This window comes from Lithobates pipiens, unplaced genomic scaffold (assembly GCF_037356315.1).
Source record: "Lithobates pipiens isolate NorthernLeopardFrog02 unplaced genomic scaffold, aLitPip1_a1.2 Scaffold_13, whole genome shotgun sequence".
Lineage (NCBI taxonomy): Eukaryota > Metazoa > Chordata > Amphibia > Anura > Ranidae > Lithobates > Lithobates pipiens.
In genome coordinates this window covers 473989220-474011860 of record NW_027507718.1, presented here as the reverse complement: position 1 = coordinate 474011860, position 22641 = coordinate 473989220, and the positions used below count along the sequence as shown (strand labels likewise).

The window sequence follows — 22641 nt, the reverse complement described above, 5'->3', positions numbered from 1 at the left end:
TAAACAATTTTTAACATTACAACGTGACAAATGTGCTATATCCATTATGAACCAGACCAAGCGCTTCCGTCTCGTAATTTATTCTGAGCATGCGTGGCACTTTGTGCGTCGGAATTGTCTACACACGATCAGAATTTCCGCTAGCAGATTCTGTTGTCGGAAAATTTTTGATCCAGCTTTGTATGTCAGAAATTCCGATGGAAAAAGTCAGATGGAGCCTACACACGGTTGGAATTTCCGACAACAAGCTCTGATCACACATTTTCCATCGGAAAGTCTGACCGTGTGTACGGCGCATTAAGGTTTGACCTCATATTTTATGTTTTCGGTAAATCTGAGGGAAAAAATCTACAGAAAATTGTATAGTGTGTATCCAGTTTAAGACCCCATACACACTATTAGATTTTCTGCAGATTTTTTTCTTCAGATTTAGTAAAACCATGTAGTGCAAGGGCCTGCCAGATTGCATACAAATTTAAACTCTTAAGGTTTGACCTCATATTATATGGTTTTGGTAAATCTGAAGACAAAAATCTACAGAAAATTGAAAAGTGTGTATGAGGCCTAAAGCCTTGTACACACAGTATGATTGTCGGCCAACCGAGCGTCTGATTTTTGTCTTAAGGGCGTGTACCAGGATCTTGTCCTGCATACTAATGGTACACAATTGTCGTGCAACAAACAAGAACATAGTGACACTCTATGAGGAATTTCAGCTCTTGAGCGCCATCCTTTGGGCCCCTTCTGCTAATTTCATGTTTGGTAAGCATTGATTCCGAGCATGCGTGTTTGTACTTTCAACTGTTGTGTGAGGGATTTGTGTACTGACCATACGAAAATCTGACGTCAAATTGCTGTCCGCTGAAAATTTACTACCCTGTCATCCAACATTTGTTGGCCAAAAGTTGGACAACAATTGTCAAAAGGAGCATACTAACAGTTAGATTTTAGAACAACAGTCTGTCAACAGACAATCCCCTGCCAACAATCATACCGTGTTTACGAGGCTTTAGTCTGCTAACATGCTGCACATTTTCACTGGCAAGTTGTACACCTGCAGAGCACTTGAAGCATAAGTTCTAGTTGCCACTTTTCCAATTGGTAGCAAATGTGTGTGTGTAGCAAGTCTCTAGCAAGTGCAAAGATGCAGTGGCGAATCTACAGCAAGAGCTCTGAAAGTCTACAGCATGAAAATTCAACCTACAGACTTGCTGCAATTGTGCAACAAACTTGTGAAGCCTGGCAAGTCTAGCAATAGCTTAGCAAGTCATTTTCAAACTTGCAGCACAATTGCTTGCTATCTGGGTTTATTGCCACTTACTACTGTACATGTGCAGTAATGTATGTAATGCCATGAAATATATTAGTGATGACTTGCGTATGCACAGTAGAATTAAAACTCTGATATCTACATCGCATACGTTAATCATGTGCCTCCATATTGCCAACCACTAATGCATAGCAGGGGTGTTAAAATGCAATAATAGGTTGATGATCTCGCTAGGTACCACTAAACTGATCACTGCTTTTCCCCTCTGCCTCCATTGAAACCCATGGCAATCGTACTGAAGTGCACAGCAAAAAATATCTTTAGTATCATGTCAAAGTAGAATTTTACATTCAAATATATATAAAGTGGTAAGCTACTGTATACCCACTTCTACTACTTAAAGTGGAGGGCCACCCTAAAAAAAAAAAAAAACACTAATATTCTTCAAAAAATATAAAAAAAAACATTTGGAAAAAAATTTTTTTTTACCTGTCCAGAAATCCCTGTTGCTAGGCAGTCTTCCTAATCTGCCTTCTTCCTGCTTTTCTGTGATCTTCGGTCTTCTCTTCCTCCGCGCTGTCTTCTGAGTAATGGGGCGCACTGTGTGTCACACAGCGCGTCCCACTCACATAGCGCCGCGCGACTCGTGCATGCGCAGTAGGAAACAGGCAGTGAAGCCGCAAGGCTCCACTGCCTGTTTCCCTTAGTTGGAATGGCAGCGCTGGGACCCGAGAGCAGGGGGACATGTCAGCCTCGGCGGCCGACATCGCAGGCGCCCTGGAAAGGTAAGTCTCCATATTAAAAGTCAGCAGCTACTTTTGTTTCAGCTGCTGACTTTTAAAAAAATTTTTTTACGAATGAAACACCGCTTTAACGTTCTCATGGGAAGGGGAAACTAAAACATTTGATTTCCCCTTTGCTTCTTTTACATTAAAGTATAGGATAGGATGTGATAAAGATTGTTTTTGGACATAAAACTACAGAACTATTAGCTACATTACATATTAGCTGTACAATTTTGTAACCTCCATTATATCTGATAAGAAGAGGTAAAAGATACACATGCTAAAAAGAGGAAAGGAAAAACACTGTTGACATAGTGGTCCGCGTGGGGAAACGAGCGGAGCCCTAACACAGGCGGTCCGGCCAACATCCCCGGCCACATCTCTTGAGTCTGACACATATGCAGAGACCCCGGCGGTACTGCAGCCGATCTCTGGAACACCGCAGCACACTTTCCGCAGGCATAGCGGGAGATGCAGAGATGTGGGTACTCCTCCGAGCCCTCCCCACCAAATCAGACATTGAACTGCTTATCAACCGCATTGAAACACAGCATAAAAAGGACATACAGGAGGTGAAGGGGGAACTGAGCATGCTGACTACTAGACTGTCAGCAGAGGAGACGTCAGTAACGGACCTTGAGCATAGATTGCAGGCACTGTAGAGCCTCCAAGATGCCCACATTGACGCTGCCACAATGTTACAGCTGCACATGGAGGTGATGGAAGACAGGAGTAGGAGGAACAATCTCCGCCTGCAAGGTCTCCCGGAAGCAACGGGGGTGGAAGACCTCTCTGCCACTGCAGCAGCTATTTTCCGTGGGCTCCTGGGTGACCCCCTACCCCAAAACTTGAATTTAACAGGATCCATCAGGCCCTGGGACCAAGATCCACCAACTCTAACAGGCCGAGAGACGTCATCTGTCATTTCCATCATTATACTCAAAAAGAGATCATCACCCGCGGAGATATGGATTTCGATGGGGCAACAGTGAAGATACTCCCGAGCAACCTTGCAACGGAGGGCTATGCTCCGCCCCATACTTAATCTAGCCCGCCGGCAGGCTGCTACCTACGGATGGTGTTACCCACTGTCAGTGACCTTTAAGAGGGAACAATGATTCTTCACCCTTCGGTCCACAAGGGACTTGCCGAGCCTTTTTGCATTCCTGGAAACGGACCCCATCAGAATCCCAAATTGGCTCCAGTTCCTTCCACGTGTAGGCAACCGAACCAACCAGCAATCTTCGCAGAGACACCCTCAACCCAGACCGGAAAGACAACGCTCTTTCTCGGGCGCCTACGCCGGAGGAGTAACGTGAATTGTAGCTGATTCTCCCCCCCTCCATCCCCTTCCACTTACGTGCAGCCTATTCCCCAGTTACCCACAATCGATATACACCAGAGTTCCCGGATCTAGCCATTTATGGTCCATTGAGCCCCTAAGCAACTCTCCTCAGATACACTACCTACCCCATGCTATCCGAGGCGACCCACTGATACGAGTGTGTGTTGAGCCTCTGACCCCTCTGCTCGAGTGGTTGCCATACAGAGGATGCTATGCGGTTATGAGAACTGAAACAATATGGGTGACAAGGGGCCTGGGGTGTAAAGCTGGGAACATTCTTCATTAAGAGACCTCTGCGCCCACAAGGGCCCTGGTGGGGAGACCCACCCAGGAGGCTTGAGCCCTGGTATTTTGAGGGTATTGAGGCCGCACGGACCCAACAGTTGCTGGGGGGATTAGATGCTGGGAACTTTGTGTTGCTGAGTCGTCCTTTCTCCCGTCCCCCCCCCCCCCCCCCGAGACGAACATTACGGACATCATGCTAAAGAAGGTGCCTTTTCCTGAGCCTCAGCTCTCTAGGGGCGCCTCAGTACCTTTGTGTGTGATGTTGCCCTGGTGTGAGAGAAGGGGATACGCGGGGTTCAGTCTGACTTGGCTCTTACCTCTGGTGTGGGCAGAGGTCTTCACAGTTAGCAGACAGGAGTCCAAATGTTTGATTTGATTATTGTATGTAGTTATAAGGTTGCATATGTTTTTCTAATGTTATGTTGCTCTAGAGCTTATGTTGATGTGATTAGGAGGGGGGGAATGACACATCTCCCCTGGCAGGTATCTATTAGGTGATCCACTGTTGCCATAGAGCTTTACAGGGGGTTGAGGGGGCGAGAGGTGGGGGCCCGGGCTTGCGGCCCCATCCCGCACATATTGGAAGTGCGGAGAGACCCCCAGTGGCCGGCCCCCCCTCCCCCTCCCCCTTAGTCCTCTCTGACTGGGGGGCCAGTGCAATGGAAATAGCGGCGCTGTGGCCGACAACCCGGATGGGTTGGACCTCCTCGGCTGGACTGGGCGGAGGGAGTCGGAAGCTCTCCCTAGCATTGGCCTTGTACAGTCACTCCCCCACATAGGCCGACACATATCTTGACCACGTTGGTCAAGCTGTGCTAAGCAAGCTAGAGGCTTGCCTGTAGTAAGTTAACCCTCCCTGTTTACTCCACCTTTCCAGTTTCTTTCTGGTCTAATCGAATCCCCTTTCTGGTGTGGGTGGACCGAAGGTAGCCCACAGGAGCTCCTGGTGATTTCAGGAGCCATTTCCTTATATCAGAGACAGTAGTTGTCCCCAATACGATAACCTCTCTGGCCCACCCCTTAATCGGTTAACCTTCCCCCACTCCCCCTCTATCTTCCCCTTCCTCATCCCTTCCACCCAGGGAAACTTACCCTCACTACAGAGTCCCTTCTGCCAAATCTAACAACTTCTCACACAGCCCTGGTTGGGAATGGATGGCCTCAAAATATTCTCCATTAATGCTAAAGGCCTTAACATGCCAGAAAAGAGACGAATACTTATGAATGACTTAAAGAAGGATAGGATAGATATAGCCTTTATTCAGGAAACTCATTTTAAGGACGACAAGTTTCCGGTCCTCAAAAACAGTTTCTGCCCCTTTGCTTATCACTCTACCAACAAAACTAAATCCAGGGGTACCTCCATTCTCATATCTAGTAGATTAAGGTGGTCCCATCGAGACATTAAGCTAGACACGGAAGGACGATTCACGTTTATCAAAGGCTCAATAGGTGATGTACATCTGACTCTCGCAACTATCTACGCCCCGAACACTGGTCAAGACACTTTCATATGACGCAGACTATCACAGCTATCCAAAATCAAAGAGGGTCAGCTCATCGTGGGGGGAGACTTTAATACCCCACTTATGCCCAGGGTGGATGTGTCCTCGAGCAAGTCTTCCTTACTGACTGGGGCTCGTAAACTTATAATAAAAGATCTCCACGAAGCACAGCTAATAGATGTATGGCGACTCCAGCACTCCGGGGAGAGGGACTATACCTTCTACTCCCCACCCCATAAACTGTATACAAGAATAGATTACTTTTTACTGCCCCATGGGCAGTTGCACACTGTACAAGATACTGAGATTTTGATCTGACCACACCCCCATTACCATGACCAAGAGGCTCTTGGATAATCCCTCCTCCATGACGTGCTTCTGGCGTCTCAATGAAAGCCTGTTACAGAACCCAGCGGTCATGGAGGAGCTGAATAGAGAATTGAGGTACTATTTCCAAACCAACACGACAGAAGAGTCTGCCCCTGGGGCAGTGTGGGAGGCACATAAGGCAGTAGTTAGGGGCATCTTTATAAAACATGGTGGACGTCTTAAAAGAGAGAGGGGAGAGCAGCTGGAGAAGCTTCTGAATATTCTCCATTCTATGGAAATGCGACACAAAACTGCACCAGACCCTCTGCTGGAAGCTGAGCTTGGCTCACTGCGTGATCAAATTAACGAGATCCTTAACTATAGGGCGAAAGCTGCGTTACAGAAATGTCAGCTCATATCATATGAATCTGGAAATAAATGCGTCCGCATCTTAGCTAGAGCAGTTAAGGAAATCAGAATACAAACATATGTGCTTCAAATTAAGACCGCGAACAGCGAGATCGCCAATTCACCACGACACATTGCCAATACTTTTAAAGAGTATTATTCTAACCTGTATAATATTCTGATCCCCCCCCCAATAAGCAATCTCTGTTTGAAGCCTATTTGTCCTCGGCCCAAATCTCCACACTGACACCTGAAAACATATCTGAGTTAGACACCCCTATAACGACCGATGACCTTGAACTTGCACTGACCTCCACCAAACCAAGGAAGGGCCACAGGGCCGGATGGCCTTACCTTGCAGTACTATAAAATGCTACTCCCTTCCCTTAGCCCTCACATGTTATTCTTCTTAAATAGATTAGGTGACACAGCGACCTTTTTTGAAGATACGCTACGAGCTCATATTACGGTTATACCTAAAGAAGGTAAGGACCCCACTGTGTGCAGCAGCTACCTGAGAATTTCCCTCCTCAATATGGACCTTAAGTTATTTACCAAGATTTTAGCGACCCATCTAGCCCGTCATCTACAGCCTTGGATTCACCTGTACCAGGTAGGCTTTATCCCTACAAGAGAAGCTAGAAACAGCACAATAAAAGTACTAAACCTAATACACATATCCAATAAGACTCACACACCCACGATTTTCATAGGCCTTGGGAAAACTATGTTAAGATGGATTTCTCAAATCTACTCCATTCCCTCTGAGGTGTCCCTCCCGAACCTCCTACGAGAATTCGATACATATGGAAACATATCCAACCTTAAAATTAATTATACCAAGTCGGAGGCCATGGGTATAGGCATTCCGGATTTAGCTATGAGGACACTCCACTCTAATTTCAGTTTTAAGTGGACAGGAACTGCCTTAAAGTACTTAAGTGCCTATGTACCAGCTAACCTTAAAGAGGAAGTAAAGGCACATTTTTTTTTTTAAAGCACACCCTGTAAGGCAAAGGCATAATGAGCTAGTATGCATAACATCCTAGCTCATTATGAATAACTTACCTGAGAACGAAGCCCCCGAAGCGGTCCTCCGTCTTCCTCTTTGCCGCTGCCATGTATCCCGGAGCGACTTCCGGGTCTCACATGCCCCAGTGCGCCTGCGCGCCGCTGTCTACGGACAGCGGTGGCTGTCTTCGGGTAAATATCTCCTAAACTGTATAGGTTTAGGAGATATTTCTTGGGTCAAAGTTGGTTGTAAGGGTTTACAACCACTTTAAAGCGGGATTCCACCCTAAAGTGGGACCTCCGCTGATCGGATCCCTCCCCCCCCTCCGGTGTCACAATTGACACCTTTCAGGGGGGAGGGGGGTGGAGATACCTGTCAAAGACAGGTATTTACACCCACTTCCGGGTATAGACTCCCGTGGGAGTCTACACCATTTCCTGCCCTGCCGCGCTGTCTGCTGGGACACACACGGGTCCCAGTGACAGCGCAGAGATTTCCTATTGCGTGGCGCAACTCGCGCATGCGCAGTAGGGAACCGGGAAGTGAAGCCGATTCGCTTCACTTCCTGATTCCCTCACCTATAATGGTGGCGGCAGCAGCCGAGGGCCGAGCGATCGGCCTCGGCTGCCGGCATCGCTGGAACCCGGGACAGGTGAGTGTCCATTTATTAAAAGTCAGCAGCTGTAGTATTTATAGCTGCTGCCTTTTAATATTTTTTTTTTTTGGTGGAATCCCTCTTTAAGCACACCTTTCATCTGAACTTTCCCCCTCTACTAACTAAAACCAGATCCCTTCTGGAAACGTGGCAAGGGGGCCTCCACTCATGGTTTGGCAGATGCAACCTTATTAAAATGTGTATACTACCCAAGTTCCTATATCTGTTACAGGCACTCCCGATCTTAATTTCTGCGATATTTTTTAAACAGGTACACGGTCAGTTTTACAAATTTATATGGGCAAACAAGAAACCGAGAATACCCCCGTTCTCTTCTATCATTATCTAAACGTAATGGGGGGCTAGCGATTCCAGATGTGAGAAAGTACTATCAGGCAGTACAGCTTGGTAGGATCATTGACTGGAGCCGCCATCAGCAGCTGAAACAGGCGCAGACACAGATTCCATTGCAGGGGGCTGTATGGTGTTATGAACACCTTCCGGCTGAAGTAAAAAAACACCCACTGATAGGGACGACCCTTCGGATAGGGTCACAAACGTGTCTTTCCCAATCGTTATCCACACAGAATTCACCCTTATTCCCTATTATAGGTAATCCAAAATTTCCTCCGGGACTAGACCCCCAGACCAGCATTGTCTTTAAGGACATAAACTGTAGCGAGACATTTTGTGCAGAACAACTCCTGGCCCTCTCTAGAAGCACTCTGAAGTGAGTCAGATACCTTTAAGCTGCCGTTTTGGACGGCAATACGGTTAAGACACTTTCTTGTATCGATACCTGACCCACAGAAATTCGACAGACCCCTTACATCTCTGGAGACTCTCTGCTCTGGAGAGGACAGGCTCCCGAGGACGTTATCCACAATGTACAACCTCCTGATTTCCCTGACGGATAACACACCCCCAAAATACCTGAGTAAGTGGGATAAATACCTGAATTGTACCTTTGGCCAGACTCAACGTGTGATTGCGCTTGCCCTGAAATCTTCCACTTGTACGAAGGTACAAGAAACTAATTACAAACTCATGACAAAGTGGTACTTGACCCCACATGCACTCCTACGACCCAAACACCCCAGCATTGTGTTGGAGGTGCCAGAGTGACAGGGGCACGCTGCTGCACATATTTTGGTCTTGTGGTCTGTAGTTAGGTCGACCATACAGAAGTTTAGGGATTATGTGATTCCTAATGACCCTGCATTTTTTCTGTTACATATGAATGCTATGACAATCAAGAGATACAAAAAATCTGTCATTCTGTTAAAAGCTTTGAAATCTTGTATTCCAATAAAAAGGAAAAGTCAGTCCCCTCCAACGACAGCTAGCTGGATTCAGAGGGTAGAAGACATCAGGAGAATGGAGGACCTGGTGCACACAGCAAGACAACAAGGGGAAAAATATAAAGCGACATGGGAATTGTGGCTCCACTTCGTCCTTTCCCCGGGGTTTTCCTAGTCCTCCCCCTACTCCCCCCCTTTTTTTTAATTTTTTTTCTACCCTACCTTTCTTGCACTTTTACTCCCTTATTTCCAGGAGTCCTCTGTATGCTGGGGACCCTCATTCCGGTCCTCCCCTCTGCTTATTGAGTCCTACCCAGAGAGGTGTGGGGCGGTTGGGAGAGGGAGGAGGGGCTAACGACGAGTTTACCTTAACGGACCCGAAGCCTCAGAATGGGAACTGATGGCCGACGTGGGCCCTTCATTAAAGGCTTCTGAGGTCTGGAAAGAGGGTACACAGAAGGATTGAAATGACATGTTTCTCACTGTGAGTGATGTCCCCGTGCAGGTTTATGTTGATTATGAGAACCTCCTCCTTTCCTTCCGTTACCTTATTTTATGCTTACGTATGTGATGTATCCACTGTTTGGGCATTAATAAAATTCATATTTGAAAAAAAAGAAATAAATACATTGTGCATAATCAATCCAGTATATAATAAAATACTCAAAGGTCAATTAAAGTGATAATAAAGACAAAAGTGTTATGTGGCATAGATCGTTTACAAATAATGCTTTACCATCTTATTTTTTATTTTATTTTTTAAAGCATCTGAATGCCTTATTTTATGAATATAACACAGATCTGTAGGCAGAGCTGCTAGCATTTGATGGCATATGCTGGGGGGACTAACAGGAGGTTATACCCCCATCTTTCAATCCCTGTTGAATCTGCCACACTAGTCATTTTGAACAGTCATGGATGAGGAGGGAGGGAGGGGCTTGTGGTTCATGAGGCTGCTTTCACACTGAGACGCTTTGCAGGCACTAAAGTGCTAAAAATAGCGACTGCAAAGCGTCCTGAAACAGCTGCTGCTGTGTCTCCAGTGTGAAAGCCCCGAGGGCTTTCACTATGGAGCGGTGCGCTTGCAGGACGGTCAAAAAAGTCCTGCAAGCCGCATATTTGGAGCGCTGTAGGAGCGGTGTATTTACCGCTCCTAAAGCGCCCCTTCCCATTGAAAACAATGGGGCAGCGCTGCAAACCAGACTGCAAAGCGTGGCTGTAATGGCGCTTTGCTGGCGTTTTTAACCCTTTTTCGGCAGCTAGCGGGGGTTAAAACTGCCCCGCTAGCGGCTGCATAGTGCCGCTAAAACGACGGTAAAGCGACGCTAAATATAGCGCCACTTTACCGCCAGTGCACACAACGCCCTAGTGTGAAAGTAGCCTTAGCCCCCGTACACACGGTCGGACATTCCGGCAACCAAATCCGTCGGATAAATTCCGATGGATTTAGCCCGGAAGTGGTCCGGAAGTGGTGTTGCATACACACGGCTGGACTAAGTTGTCGGAATTTCCGGTTGCCAAGAACGAGGTGACGTAAGCCGCGTACGACGGGACTAGAAATGGGAAGTTCAGCACCACATCCGGCACACTTTGGGCTCCTTCTGCTGATCTCGTGTTTATCGCGTGTTAGTAGAAGTTTGGTTAGAGATGATTCACGCTTTTCAGATTTGTGCTTCAGTTCGTTACTGCTCTTCAGTTTGTGCTTGTCGGTGCGTATCTGCTTATCAGTGCGTGTAGTCAGTAAGCATTTGTTGCTCATTGTGGACTATATCTTGGTATAGTACACTTTGATTTGCATTGCTTAGTGTCTGCTCGTTTCTGGTTTTCAGGTTGTTCTTTCAGGCATTGCTGTTTATCAGTGCTTTCTGTTGTCCATTCTGACCAGCCGACCGTTTTAAGCCATGTTTCGTGTACGTACTCATCGTAGAGTTTGTGCTGTGCAGGGGCTTGGTGTTGGGCTTTTAGCTTTGACACAAGCCCGGTCCATGAACAGGGCGAGAAGGAGTTTGTGGACCAAGAACTGGTTGCGCCAACGTGACCAGTTCTCGCACATGCCTTTGCTTCGTGAGATCCAGGAGAATTATCCTGATGATTTCAGGAATTATCTCCGGATGACGGACCCCGTTTTTCACCGTCTTCTGGCTTTGCTGTCCCCTTATATCAGCAGCCAGGATACCTGCATGCGGCAAGCCATCACTCTGGAGCAGAGGCTCATCACCACGTTGCGCTACTTGGTGACAGGGAGAAGCCTTCAGGACCTCAAGTTCTCCACAGGCATCTCCCCCCAGGCTCTGGGGATCATTATTCCAGAGACCTGTTCTGCCATCATTCAGGTCCTGCAGAAGGACTATATGAAGGTAAGTTTTCTCCTTTAACATCACATTCTATGTATTTAATGATTGCTAATGTATTGGATTTCTTTCCTCATTCCCTAATTACCATGATTGCAATATGCTCTAAGTGATATGCTGTGCCCCTTTGTCCTCATGCATGCTGAAAGCTTTTCAAGTTCCTTTTTTGTCCTTCATGCATATTTGCCTTCACTAACTTCCCCAGCATGCTCTTCTGGGGCCATAAACCTATAGCCTAGTCACTTAGCAATGTATTTTGTCAGCTCCATAGTATTGCTTTCCCCTAAACACCCCCTAAAATGTGTACAAATGTTATGTGTGTGCTTAAATTCATGCAGAGTGCCAGATTTTATTTTTTTGGTTGGGCCAAACTCATTAGGAACCCCCCTCCCCCCAACTGCTAGGTCAGCTGATAGCAATCCTCTATCTGCTGACTTTGCCAAACCCAATACACACTATGCCTACCTTTTTTCTGGTCAGATTTATGGACGAATTCACCAAAGCATGTAGTGCAAGGGCCTGCCTCAATACTTTCAAATGCTACAGTTTCAAGTTTTTTTTTCTCCTATTATCTTGATAGGTAATAGCAGAATGTCCAAATGTGCTTCCATTTATTCCCTTTGTTTTGGTATTATGACACTTCTTACCTGTCCGGCTGCCAATAGTTTAAGTAAGGAGGGGCTGGCCAAAGTATCACACATTATTTCTGCATTCAGCTCTCAATGACGTGGAGAGGGTTACCTGTCCAAAACATCTCCCCCTCCTCATTTTTTGCAAGGGCCCACCAGATGGGGGGGATGGGGGGGTGATGACTCTGATAAGGGGACCTTATACTTTAGGCTTTAAATACTAATTTCCCAAAATGTTATACTGATATTGTCCAAAAATGTTTGTGTCTAATCTGCTTGCAATGTTGATGTGCAAAATTCAAAAAATAATTTCTTGTTTCACTCCACAGTTTCCTTCAACGCCACAGGAATGGCAGACTGTGGCCTCCCACTTTGCCAGCCATTGGGACTTTCCGATTTGTGGAGGTGCAATTGATGGGAAACACGTCCGCATCGTCCCACCCCCCAACTCGGGGTCCTACTTAATTACAAGGGGTTTAATAGTATAGTGATGTTGGCGGTGGTGTCAGCGACCTATGACTTCCTTTATGTGGATGTGGGGCAAAATGGCCGGGCGTCGGATGGTGGAGTGTTCGCACGGATGGAATTCTACTGGCGTCTCCAGAGTGGCAGTCTGGGCTTGCCACCTCCAGAGGAGAATCTGGAAGGACTCCCGTTCATTTTGGTTGCAGATGAGGCGTTTGCTCTGTCAAACCATCTGATGCAGCCTTTCCCGATGAGGACCCTCACCACGGATCAGAGGATCTTTAATTTGCAGCTGGCCAGAGCCAGAAGAGTCGTGGAGAACACGTTTGGAATACTGGCCAGCCGGTTCCGCCTATTTTTGAAGCCAATACACATGGCGGAATACAAACTAAATCACATTGTGCTTGCCTGCTCCGTTCTGCACAATTTTTTGAAAAAACATTCCTCAAACTATGTGGTCTCAGTTGGCCCAGATGCAGACTTGCCAGAAAATGACAACCTCACGGCCCTTGAAGCTGCTTGTCCTGGCTTGCCCCCCCCCCCCCCCAAGCGCCCGCGAGGTCAGAAACCAATACATGGAGTACTTTGTGGGTAGGGGGGCCATTGATATGCCAGACAATGTCTGAGAGGCATTTTTTAAATAAATTTTTCTTTGAAACAAATAATCTTTGTTTTCATTTACTGCTTGGCTTTGTTTTAGGTGTCTCATAGGTATTTTTGCTGTTTTTTTTGTGCCTTTTTTAACAACGGTGCAAACCCAAGTTCGGAGCAAGATGAGGTGACAGTCTCTTCTTCAGATAATCTTATTATGTTGTGGATCTGCTACACACACACCTTGTTTTTGTTGATAATGTATGTAGTGCATTACTGACAAAAATATTGCAAATTTTCAGCACCATGGCAGAAATATGTGGGGTCATGAAAATGGCGTGATTGAGGAAATGTAAACATCACTGTGGGTGTTTTTTACTAAAGGCACATCCACTATGCACTACAAGTGTACTGCAAAAGTGCACCTGAAACTGCACTTGGAGTGCAAAGTGGATTTGCCTTTAGTAAATAACACCCATTGCCACAGAAAACAACAACTTTACTACAAATACTGCTTTTGCGCATTGAAAAAGGAAGCCACACATTGTTCATAATTTCACTTTTTACTCAAAGCACATTCACATGTGCATTTAGAAAAGGGTTTTACAACAAACCAACATATTTGGTGTATAGAAAACATTATTTTGGGTAACATTTTTATAACTTGGCGTTTTTGTGTAAACAGGCATGTATCAAAGCATAACATACAGTACACAGGAACTTACAAATTTCAACTTTGACAACTTAGACAATATCAGACATGAGTATGTACAAACTGTTCTGATATTGCCTTCAGCAGATGGGGTGTCACCCCTGGAAAAGCCAAATTTGTAAGATGCACACACATTGAGAATACAAAAGTGGCCATTTTCCTCCTGATCCCATGCCTAATGTCAACATGTGCTATCTCCCATCATGGGGTATCAATGTACATGTTTTGGGGGTGCAACCCCTTTATCTCAGCCACTTTAGTAGCAAGGAAGGGGTTGCACCCACAAAACACATACATTGATTCCCCATGATGGGAGATAGTACATGTTGACACACTGTGCGCATCTTCCAAATTCGACTTTTTGAAAAATATCAAAGTTTTTCGGAGAAATAAAAAAACTATGCTAGCTAGTTTGGGGTGTTTCAGACTCTCCCCAAAACATCAATGATGTTATTTTCTGTTGAACATCATAGATGTTTTTCTGTATATTTTCTAAATCGCGATCGCACCCCATTATCTCCCCAATGAGGATCTGGGCACTTTCACTGGTAAAATGTGATTCTTCTTCCACATCACCTAAAAAAAAAAACACACACCATGTATTATAAATATGCAGACATACATTGATTAGCTTACCGGAAGCTGTGGTCTCCGACACTCACCTGTTGTGGTGACAATTTGTCCAACTTCAACAATCTCTCCTTCCTCCTCCTCCTCTGCTTCTCGTGTTGGAATTTCCCCTTCTTTGGGAGGTGTGGGGTCCCTAGTGTCCTCAGACGTCCAGAGTCTTCTCTCCCCTATGAGAATGTAAAAAAGGAATACTTAGCACACAGAGGGCAGAAATAGGAATATGAAACATTGCTTGGAAGTGTTGTACAATTGTGCTTTTTGGCCGAGTTCAAAGGTGAGAACATTATTTTGTACACTTTCTAAAGCTGGAATACTTACCTGCAGTGTGAACAAATGTAGTGAAGTATAAGTTGGGAAAACATTGTTTTGGGAGTGGGCTAACGAACGAGGTTTATTACGAACGACTGAACCCATGAACTTGAAAGTGGCCATTTTAAACTGTACAACATTAAATCAAAGCACATGGAGCAGTATGCAAGCAAGAATACTGACAATTACTTACTTTTTTGAAGAACTCACTTGATCCTTCTGTACTGACCGTGCTCCCCCAGTTTCAGGTCTGACCAGCGTTTTCTCAGTTGATCCTTGGATCGTCGTACCCCAAAATTCTTCTGAAGACTCTTCACAACTTTAGTCATGATCTTGGCCTTTGATATTTGGGTTTGGGTAAGGTCCATACTTCCCATCATAGTCGGTCCTCTTCAATATGTCCACCATCTCCAACATCTCTCCAAAATACATATTTGAGGCCTTAAATCTTCTCCTCCAGGATCGGGATGTTTCAGGCTCCGGGCTTTCTTCGCCCTCCTCCTTGTTAGTGGAACTATGATTGCGCACCTGCTTTGTCTCCGCCATGTGCTCTCCCCACTGCGCCAAAAGAGAAGGGGCGGGGAATAGTCTAGAAAGAACGTCAGGGGCAGGCGGAGTTTCACGCATGTGCACTGTATATAAAATGCAACACGCGTGTGTCGCACGTACCATCTGTGAGCAGATCGTGCAAACAAAGGTACAATTTTTAACTTGGTACATCACTAGCCTATACTGCTTCGATATAGGCCTATGTTGGGACAAGATTAGGAGAGTTTAGCATGGCATTATTATTATTAGGGTTTGTCTTGTGTTGTGTCTTGCAGACAAGATGGATCCCTTCAAGCACTCAAATTTTATGGGCTATTCATTGATCTGCTCAGGGAGCTGCCCTGCCTGTGGCAGAAGAACAACCCCTTTTATAAGGACCTAAGAAAGAGGAAGGCAGCGCTGGAGAAACTTCTTGCTTTGGTGAAGATCATGGTCCTCACGGCAGATATGACCTATGTGATGTTTAAAATTGGTGCCCTGAGGAGTACATATCTCAGGGAGCGAAAGAAGCACCAGAATTCCCTGAGATCAGGAGATCCACATGACATTTTTTACCCCAGGATGTTGTCCTATGAGAGGCTGCATTTTATGGCAGATCAGGGGGAACCCACGCCACCACTCTCCAGTCTTCCTTCAAGGCTTCTTTCACCCCCAGCTGAGGCTTCCGATGTCCAACCTGGGCCTTCCAGGCAGCAACATGTGGAGGGGCCCAGCTTGAGACAGGTATAGCATTGTTGAACATATTTCTTGTCGTACATTTAATGATGTTAACTAGATGTTATTATTGATCAGTAAGTTGTGATTTAACAAAGTGGTTTACATCTCAATAGACAGTAGTGACCAAAAATGATTGGGACAAGAATGAAAAATGCTGGGCTCAGAATGATAGTCTTTTCTATTTGGTAACATTCAATTTGCAAGAGTCATGAGCACAAAATTGTGTGATTGATGACCAAAAAACTAAAACCATGTCCCATTTTCATACACAGGAAGACCTCAGCCGGGAGGAGGCTGTGGCAAGTGGCAGCCGGGAGGTCAACCATTGCCCTCCTCCTCCTCCTCCTGCCACAACTACAGGAGCCAAGCCACAGCCTGGAAGGAAGCCTGGTGGGAAGTGCCTAAGGAAGATCAAAGAGTGATGGCCTGGGTTCAGTCTGGTCTGACAGAAGATGCAGCCTCTTGTAGAACCATAGTCTGGGGACATAGATGTCATGTGCTCTTCCTGATCTCTTGGACTTCTGGACCAGACTGCTCTCCCTGAGATATGTACTCCTCAGGCCACCAATTTTGCATTTTCAAATTAGTTCATGTCTGCCCTGGGGACCAAAGGCTTCGCCAGATTGAGCAGTTTCTCCAGCATTGCCTTCCTGTTTATTTGTTTGACACCTAAATAAAGGTTTTTTTTGGTTGAAGAAATACTTGCGTATGTGTTTTACTTCAAAAAGGACAGTTTATTTGTGAGTAGGCATGTACATTTCAAAAATACAAAGTCAGATGAATAACAAGGGGCACCAACACCAAACAACCTCCTGTAGATTAAAAAAGAAAACAATAAATTAAAAAGATAATAATGGTGTTGTGGAAAGTTGACACACAAAACACACCAAAAAAATGCAAAGATGAGCAAACTGTCATAAAAGGAGATGTTGATTATCCACTTAAGGACCAGGCCTCTTTTTCAGACTTGGTGTTTACATGTTTAAAACTGTTTTTTTTGCTAGAAAATTACTTAGAACCCCCAAACATTTTATATTGTTTTTTTTCTAACACCCTAGAGAATAAAATGGCGGTCATTGAAATACTTTTTTTCACACCGTATTTGCGCAGCGGTCTTACAAGCGCACTTTTTTTGGAAAAAATTCACTTTTTTGAATAAAAAAATAAGACAACAGTAAAATTAGCCCAATTTTTTTTTATATTGTGAAAGATAATGGTACGCCGAGTAAATTGATACCCAACATGTCACGCTTTAAAATTGCGCCCGCTTGTGGAATGGCGTCAAACTTTTAGCCTCAAAAATCTCCATAAGCGACATTTAAAAAATTCTACAGGTTGCATTTTTTGCGTTACGGAGGAGGTCTAGGGCTAGAATTATTGCTCTCGCTCTACCGATCGCGGCGATACCTCACATGTGTGGTTTGACCACCGTTTTCATATGCGGGCGCTACTCACGTATGCGCTCGCTTCTGTGCGCAAGCTCGTCGTGAAAAAATGTTTTCTTATTTATTTTAATTGATTTTATTTATTTTTACACTGTTTAAAAAAAAAAATGGATCACTTTTATTCCTATTACAAGGAATGTAAACATCCCTTGTAATAGAAAAAAGCATGACAGGTCCTCTTAAATATGAGATCTGGGGTCAAAAAGTCCTCAGATCTCATATTTGGGCTAAAATGCAAAAAAAAAAAAAAAAAAAGAAAATCTGACATTTAAAAAAAATATACCTTTAAGAGGTATGGGCGGAAGTGACGTTTTGACGTCGCTTCCGCCCTCCTATGGTATAGAGACGAGTGGGGGCCATCTTAGCCTCACTTGTCTCTATGCCCAGCAGATGAAAGGACCCGATCGCCTCCGCCGCTACCGACGGCTCCGGTAAGCGGCGGAAGGTGCGGGAGGGCGGCGGGAGGGGGGTGGCACACCTCTCCCGCCGCCGATAGCGGTGATCTCGCGGCGAATCCGCCGCGGAGACCACCATTATCGTACAGCTGACCGCCGCCTGAAGAGATGGATATCTCGGTTGTGGCAGCAGCTGCTGCCGTTACCGAGATATCCCTCTTCAAAAATAGGACGTACATCGTCGTGCGGCGGTCGGCAAGTGGTTAAAAAAACCAACCACAAAATAAAAAAAATAAAAAAAAAGATTGGGGTGATGAATTAAAATATTGTATTGCTGAAATGAGTAAAAAGAATAAAGAAATAAGTTGGGGAGAAGTGTGTGTGAATATGAGCAGCAAAACAACTTCCTTCTTGTAGCATTGTAAAGAAAAAGAGAATGCAAATTGCAGTGTGACGAATGTGCTATATCGATTACGAGCAGTAGTTTTACCTGAGCGAGTGCTTCTGTCTCAGAATTTTATTATGAGCATGCGTGGCACCTTGTCTGTCGGAATAGGCTACACACGATCGAACTGACGTGATTGGATTCATGTTGTCAGAAAATTTTATAGCCCAGCTCTCAAACTTGGTCCGTCGGATATTCCGACGGAAACAGTCCGATGGAGCCCACACACAGTCGGATTATCCGACAACATGGTCCTATCGGACATTGTCCATCAGAATGTCCGACCGCGTGTATGGGGGCTAACTCTGAGTAATTCTCTGTATAGCTAAAACATGTTGGGCAGCGCTTGAATATTGCAATGTCTGCACAGCAGGACTGGTGTGGTGCTCGATTTACTATCAAGTCCTTAGTGCTGGGCTTGATTTACGCTATGAGCTTTTTCTATTTTTTTATTTTTTGGAATGGGACCTTATTTTCATAAGTGGTATGAAGACCATAGCAACCAAGGGATGCTTGGGCTTTTGAGTACCCGGCGCCATTTGACCATTTTGTAAAGCACAGGATCTTTACCACATTGAAGACCTGCTATCACATTGTGGAAGATGTTTGTTTACATAGTTTAATGAACTTATGAGTATTTTATTATATACTAAATTGATTTTGCACAATGAATTTATTTCTTTTTTTCAGTGTATTTGTTGTATGAACAAATAATGCATTGTTTTGAAGCACCTTTCTTGATTTGCAAAGCATTTTTTGTTAATAATTATTTTGATGTAATGTACTTTTTTGGTTGTATGTATTATGGACTGAATTATTCACTGTTATATATTTGATTTTAAGTAGTACCACATGTATATGACATGGTAGGGGAGACTCTTAATGCCAACCTGAAGGATATCTTTTTGTCTTTGTTTATAAAACCTGATATTTAAAATATTATATTATATTTATATATATATATATATATATATATATATATATATATATATATATATATATATATATAGCCTTGAAAAAGTATTCACACCACTTGAAATGGTCCACACTTTGTCATGTTCCAACCAAAAACATAAATGTATTTTATTGGGATTTTATGTGATAGACCAACACAGTGGCACATAATTGTGAACTGGAAGGAAGATTATAAATGGTTTTCATTTTTTTTTTTTTTTACAAATACTCTATTACCAAAAGTATTGGGACACCTGCCTTTACCCACGTGAACGTTAATGTCCTCCCAATCTTAGTCCGTAGGGTTCAATATTGCGTTGGCCCACCCTTTGCAGCTATAACAGCTTCAACTCTTTTGGGAAGACTCTCCACAAGGTTTAGGATTGTGTCTATGGGCATGTTTGACCATTCTTCCAGAAGAGCATTTGGAAGGTCAGGCACTAATGTGGCAGAGAAGGTCTGGCTCACAGTCTTCGCTCTAATTCATCCCAAAGGTGTTCTATCAGGTTGAGGTCAGGACTCTGTGCCGACCAGTCAAGTTCCTCCACCCCAAACTCACTCATCCATGTCTTTATGGACCTTGTTTGTCACAATATTGAAATATATATATATATATATATATATAGAACCACCTTTCACAATTACAGCTGCAAATCGATTTTGGTTATTTCTCTACCAGCTTTGCACATCTAGAGAGTGATATTTTCGCCCATTCTTCTTTGCAAATTAGCTCAAACTCTGTCAGATTAGATGGAGAGCATCTGTGAACAGCAATTTTCAAGTCTGGCCACAGATTCTCATTTGGATTTAGGTCTGGACTTTGACTGGGCCATTCTAACACATGAATATGCTTTGATCTAAGCAAAATATAGAAATCCCAGCTATGATTAAATACCACCAAAAGAAAGCTCCATTTGTGTGAAAAAAATGATAAAAATGTAATTTGGGTATGACTGCACAATTGTCATTCAAAGTGCATTAGCACTGAAAGATAAAAATTGGTCTGGACAGGAGGGGGGTTTAAGTGCCCAGTTAGCAATTGGTTAAAGAGAAAATCCGCATCAATTTAACAGATTTGATGACAGATATATGTCTGTTGGTAACTGCTTCAATATTGCTTCAGTCTTTACAATCAGTCCCATGATCTCATAAAAATAGAGAAAATATTATACAGTCTTACCTACACCATAGATGACTGAATAGACTATACGTTTTGCTTGTTCTCTGTCCATTTGGGTTACATTTTTATATTCTATTTCTTTCCTGTTTTTCAGAAAGGAAAATCAACAGCAACCAAAAATGAACAAAGGACACAAAATATTCCAACTACAAAATCATTATAAAATAATTTATATGACAATCATCATAGCATATTATGTTATATATTGGTCAGTGACTTATGAAAAAGAAAAGAAAGGATCTAGATTGCAGCACTTTTAAAAATAAGTCAGCAATGGCAGCTCCCACCATCTATCCTCATTGATTGACTCCATGTCTTATAGTGTTTATTCAGCAAGTTATTTGATTGCAAAGTTTGAAAGAAACTTGGATGCATCAGATAGCACAATCAGCCATCTTGTTCATTTACTTGCAAAGAAACCCTCAAATTCAGGATAAGCCACCTAGACATTGCTTTGAGTGCAAGAAATCTTTAGGTTGGGTTCACACTATTGCAAATTGGATGCAAGTTTTCCCGCATCCAATTCGCAGGAGATTGTGACCGGCTCTCCATGAAGCTGATTCACACATCTCCGCAGCAGCTCCAGTGTGAATTGCACAGGAGTCCTATTCGTCTTTCTGTCCATTTTAGGTCCGAATTCGCTCCAAAATTTGGCTTGAAATCAGACCTGAAACAGTGAATAGAGACGCACCGGACTCTGCAGTGAGCCACTGCGATCTTTAGTGTGAACCCAGCCTTATGGAGTTGAGCTGACCCATAGACTTTCATAAAGATTACCAGTAAAGCAGAATCACTGCTACACTACTAAGCAAGAAGTACAACATGTAAACATCTATGAGCCCACATTTGAATATAATTACAAACTGTTCATAGAAACAGTGTTTTAAAACATTAAAGGGTATCTAAACAGGATAACATCAAATGAATATATTGCAACATACAATGTCTTAGGTGTTATGGTAGCAGTAGATTTATATTTAAAGTTTTTTTTTTCCTTTATTTTCACTTGGTAATCCTGCCAGTAATATATTTACTGTCCTAAGGCGACGCTCACTCACCGTTTTGCATCTATAATGTCATCCTAGGACAGGAAACCCTGTGTTTGAACTATAGAAATGTTTCCAATCCCTGTAATATAGGCGGCGTTCTAACAGACTTTCTAATAAAAAATGCTTGAGATAACACTTCAGAGTGCACAAGACTGCAGTGGATTTCTGGCAGAATTAATTAAAAAGATATTTTGCCGATATAACAAAATGCTTTGAATGGTACATTTCACAGACCAAATGTGAGTAAATAATGAAAATATATTGTCTGGGTTTACATATCCTTTCATATCCAAAAATAATTATGTTATCAAGTCTGCAACCCTTTATTAGTTCTTCTCCGCCTCTCAGAGGGCCCAGTAAGGCCGAAACCAAATGTCTGAGCTGGAGATATCGCCACTTTAATTCAAACATTTCTTTTTCACTCTTTAACTTTTCCTGTGCTATTATTTTCCCTCCATATATTATGTGTCTAAGTTGGAAATTTTCCGCTTTTATCCAATTCCCTCCCCATTCCCTTTTACCAGGTGTAAAAAAATCATTCTCTTTTAAATATATCAATAGATAATTATACTTCCATTTATTGTGTTTGTGCATTTCATCCCATATCCTAATCGTATTAGTAGTCAGCATAAGTGTATTTCGCCCCAGTGCTCGATATTGTGGTGATAACCAAATATTCTTCCCCAAATTTGTGTCGGACATACAGTGTTCTATCCCCCCCCACTTTTTTTTACTACCCTGTCTAGTCCATTCTACCACCCTAGTTAGTATCACAGCTTCGTAATATGTTTTAAAATCTGGCACACTTACTCCTTCCTGGTCCTTATCATTTTGCAACATCTTTAGGGATATTCTGGGTTTCTTATTTTTCCAGATACATTTTGAGATTAAGGTTCTAATAATTCTAAAGTACGCCGGGGGAATATAAACCAAGAGCATCTGAAATTTGTACAATATTCTAGGTAATATTACCATTTTTAAAGCGTTTATTCTGCCAAACCAAGTCAGGGGCTTTATTTTTATTCTCCTTATTTCTTCTTTAAGATCATCTAGAAGCGGAATGTAATTCTCCTGATATATCTCTTCGATAGATGATGTAAGCTTGATTCCTAAGTATTTGATTCCTGTGTTCTTCCATGAGAAAGGGAATTCCACTTGAAGACTCTGCTCTTCTTTTGGGGGTATATTGATATTCAATATTTCTGACTTACCTATATGTGTCTTAAAGTTGGATAGCTCTCCATATTCTTTTAAAACTCTCAGTAATTTGGGCATAGAGATTTGGGGTTCCGAGACATAAAATAGTACATCATCTGCAAATGCAGCTAATTTGTGTATCTCCTCT

At 43.5% G+C, this 22641-nt stretch overlaps 1 protein-coding gene across 1 annotated transcript in view; it reads right to left on the bottom strand.

Annotated features, from left to right (window-relative positions):
* POLN (DNA polymerase nu) overlaps positions 1 to 22641 on the bottom strand; it is a 307936-nt gene that overhangs the window by 77839 nt on the left and 207456 nt on the right. Inside the window, exon 16 of the mRNA XM_077478450.1 lies at positions 20248 to 20330. Coding sequence (XP_077334576.1) covers positions 20248 to 20330 — 83 coding nt within the window. The remainder of the gene's footprint in view (positions 1 to 20247; positions 20331 to 22641) is intronic.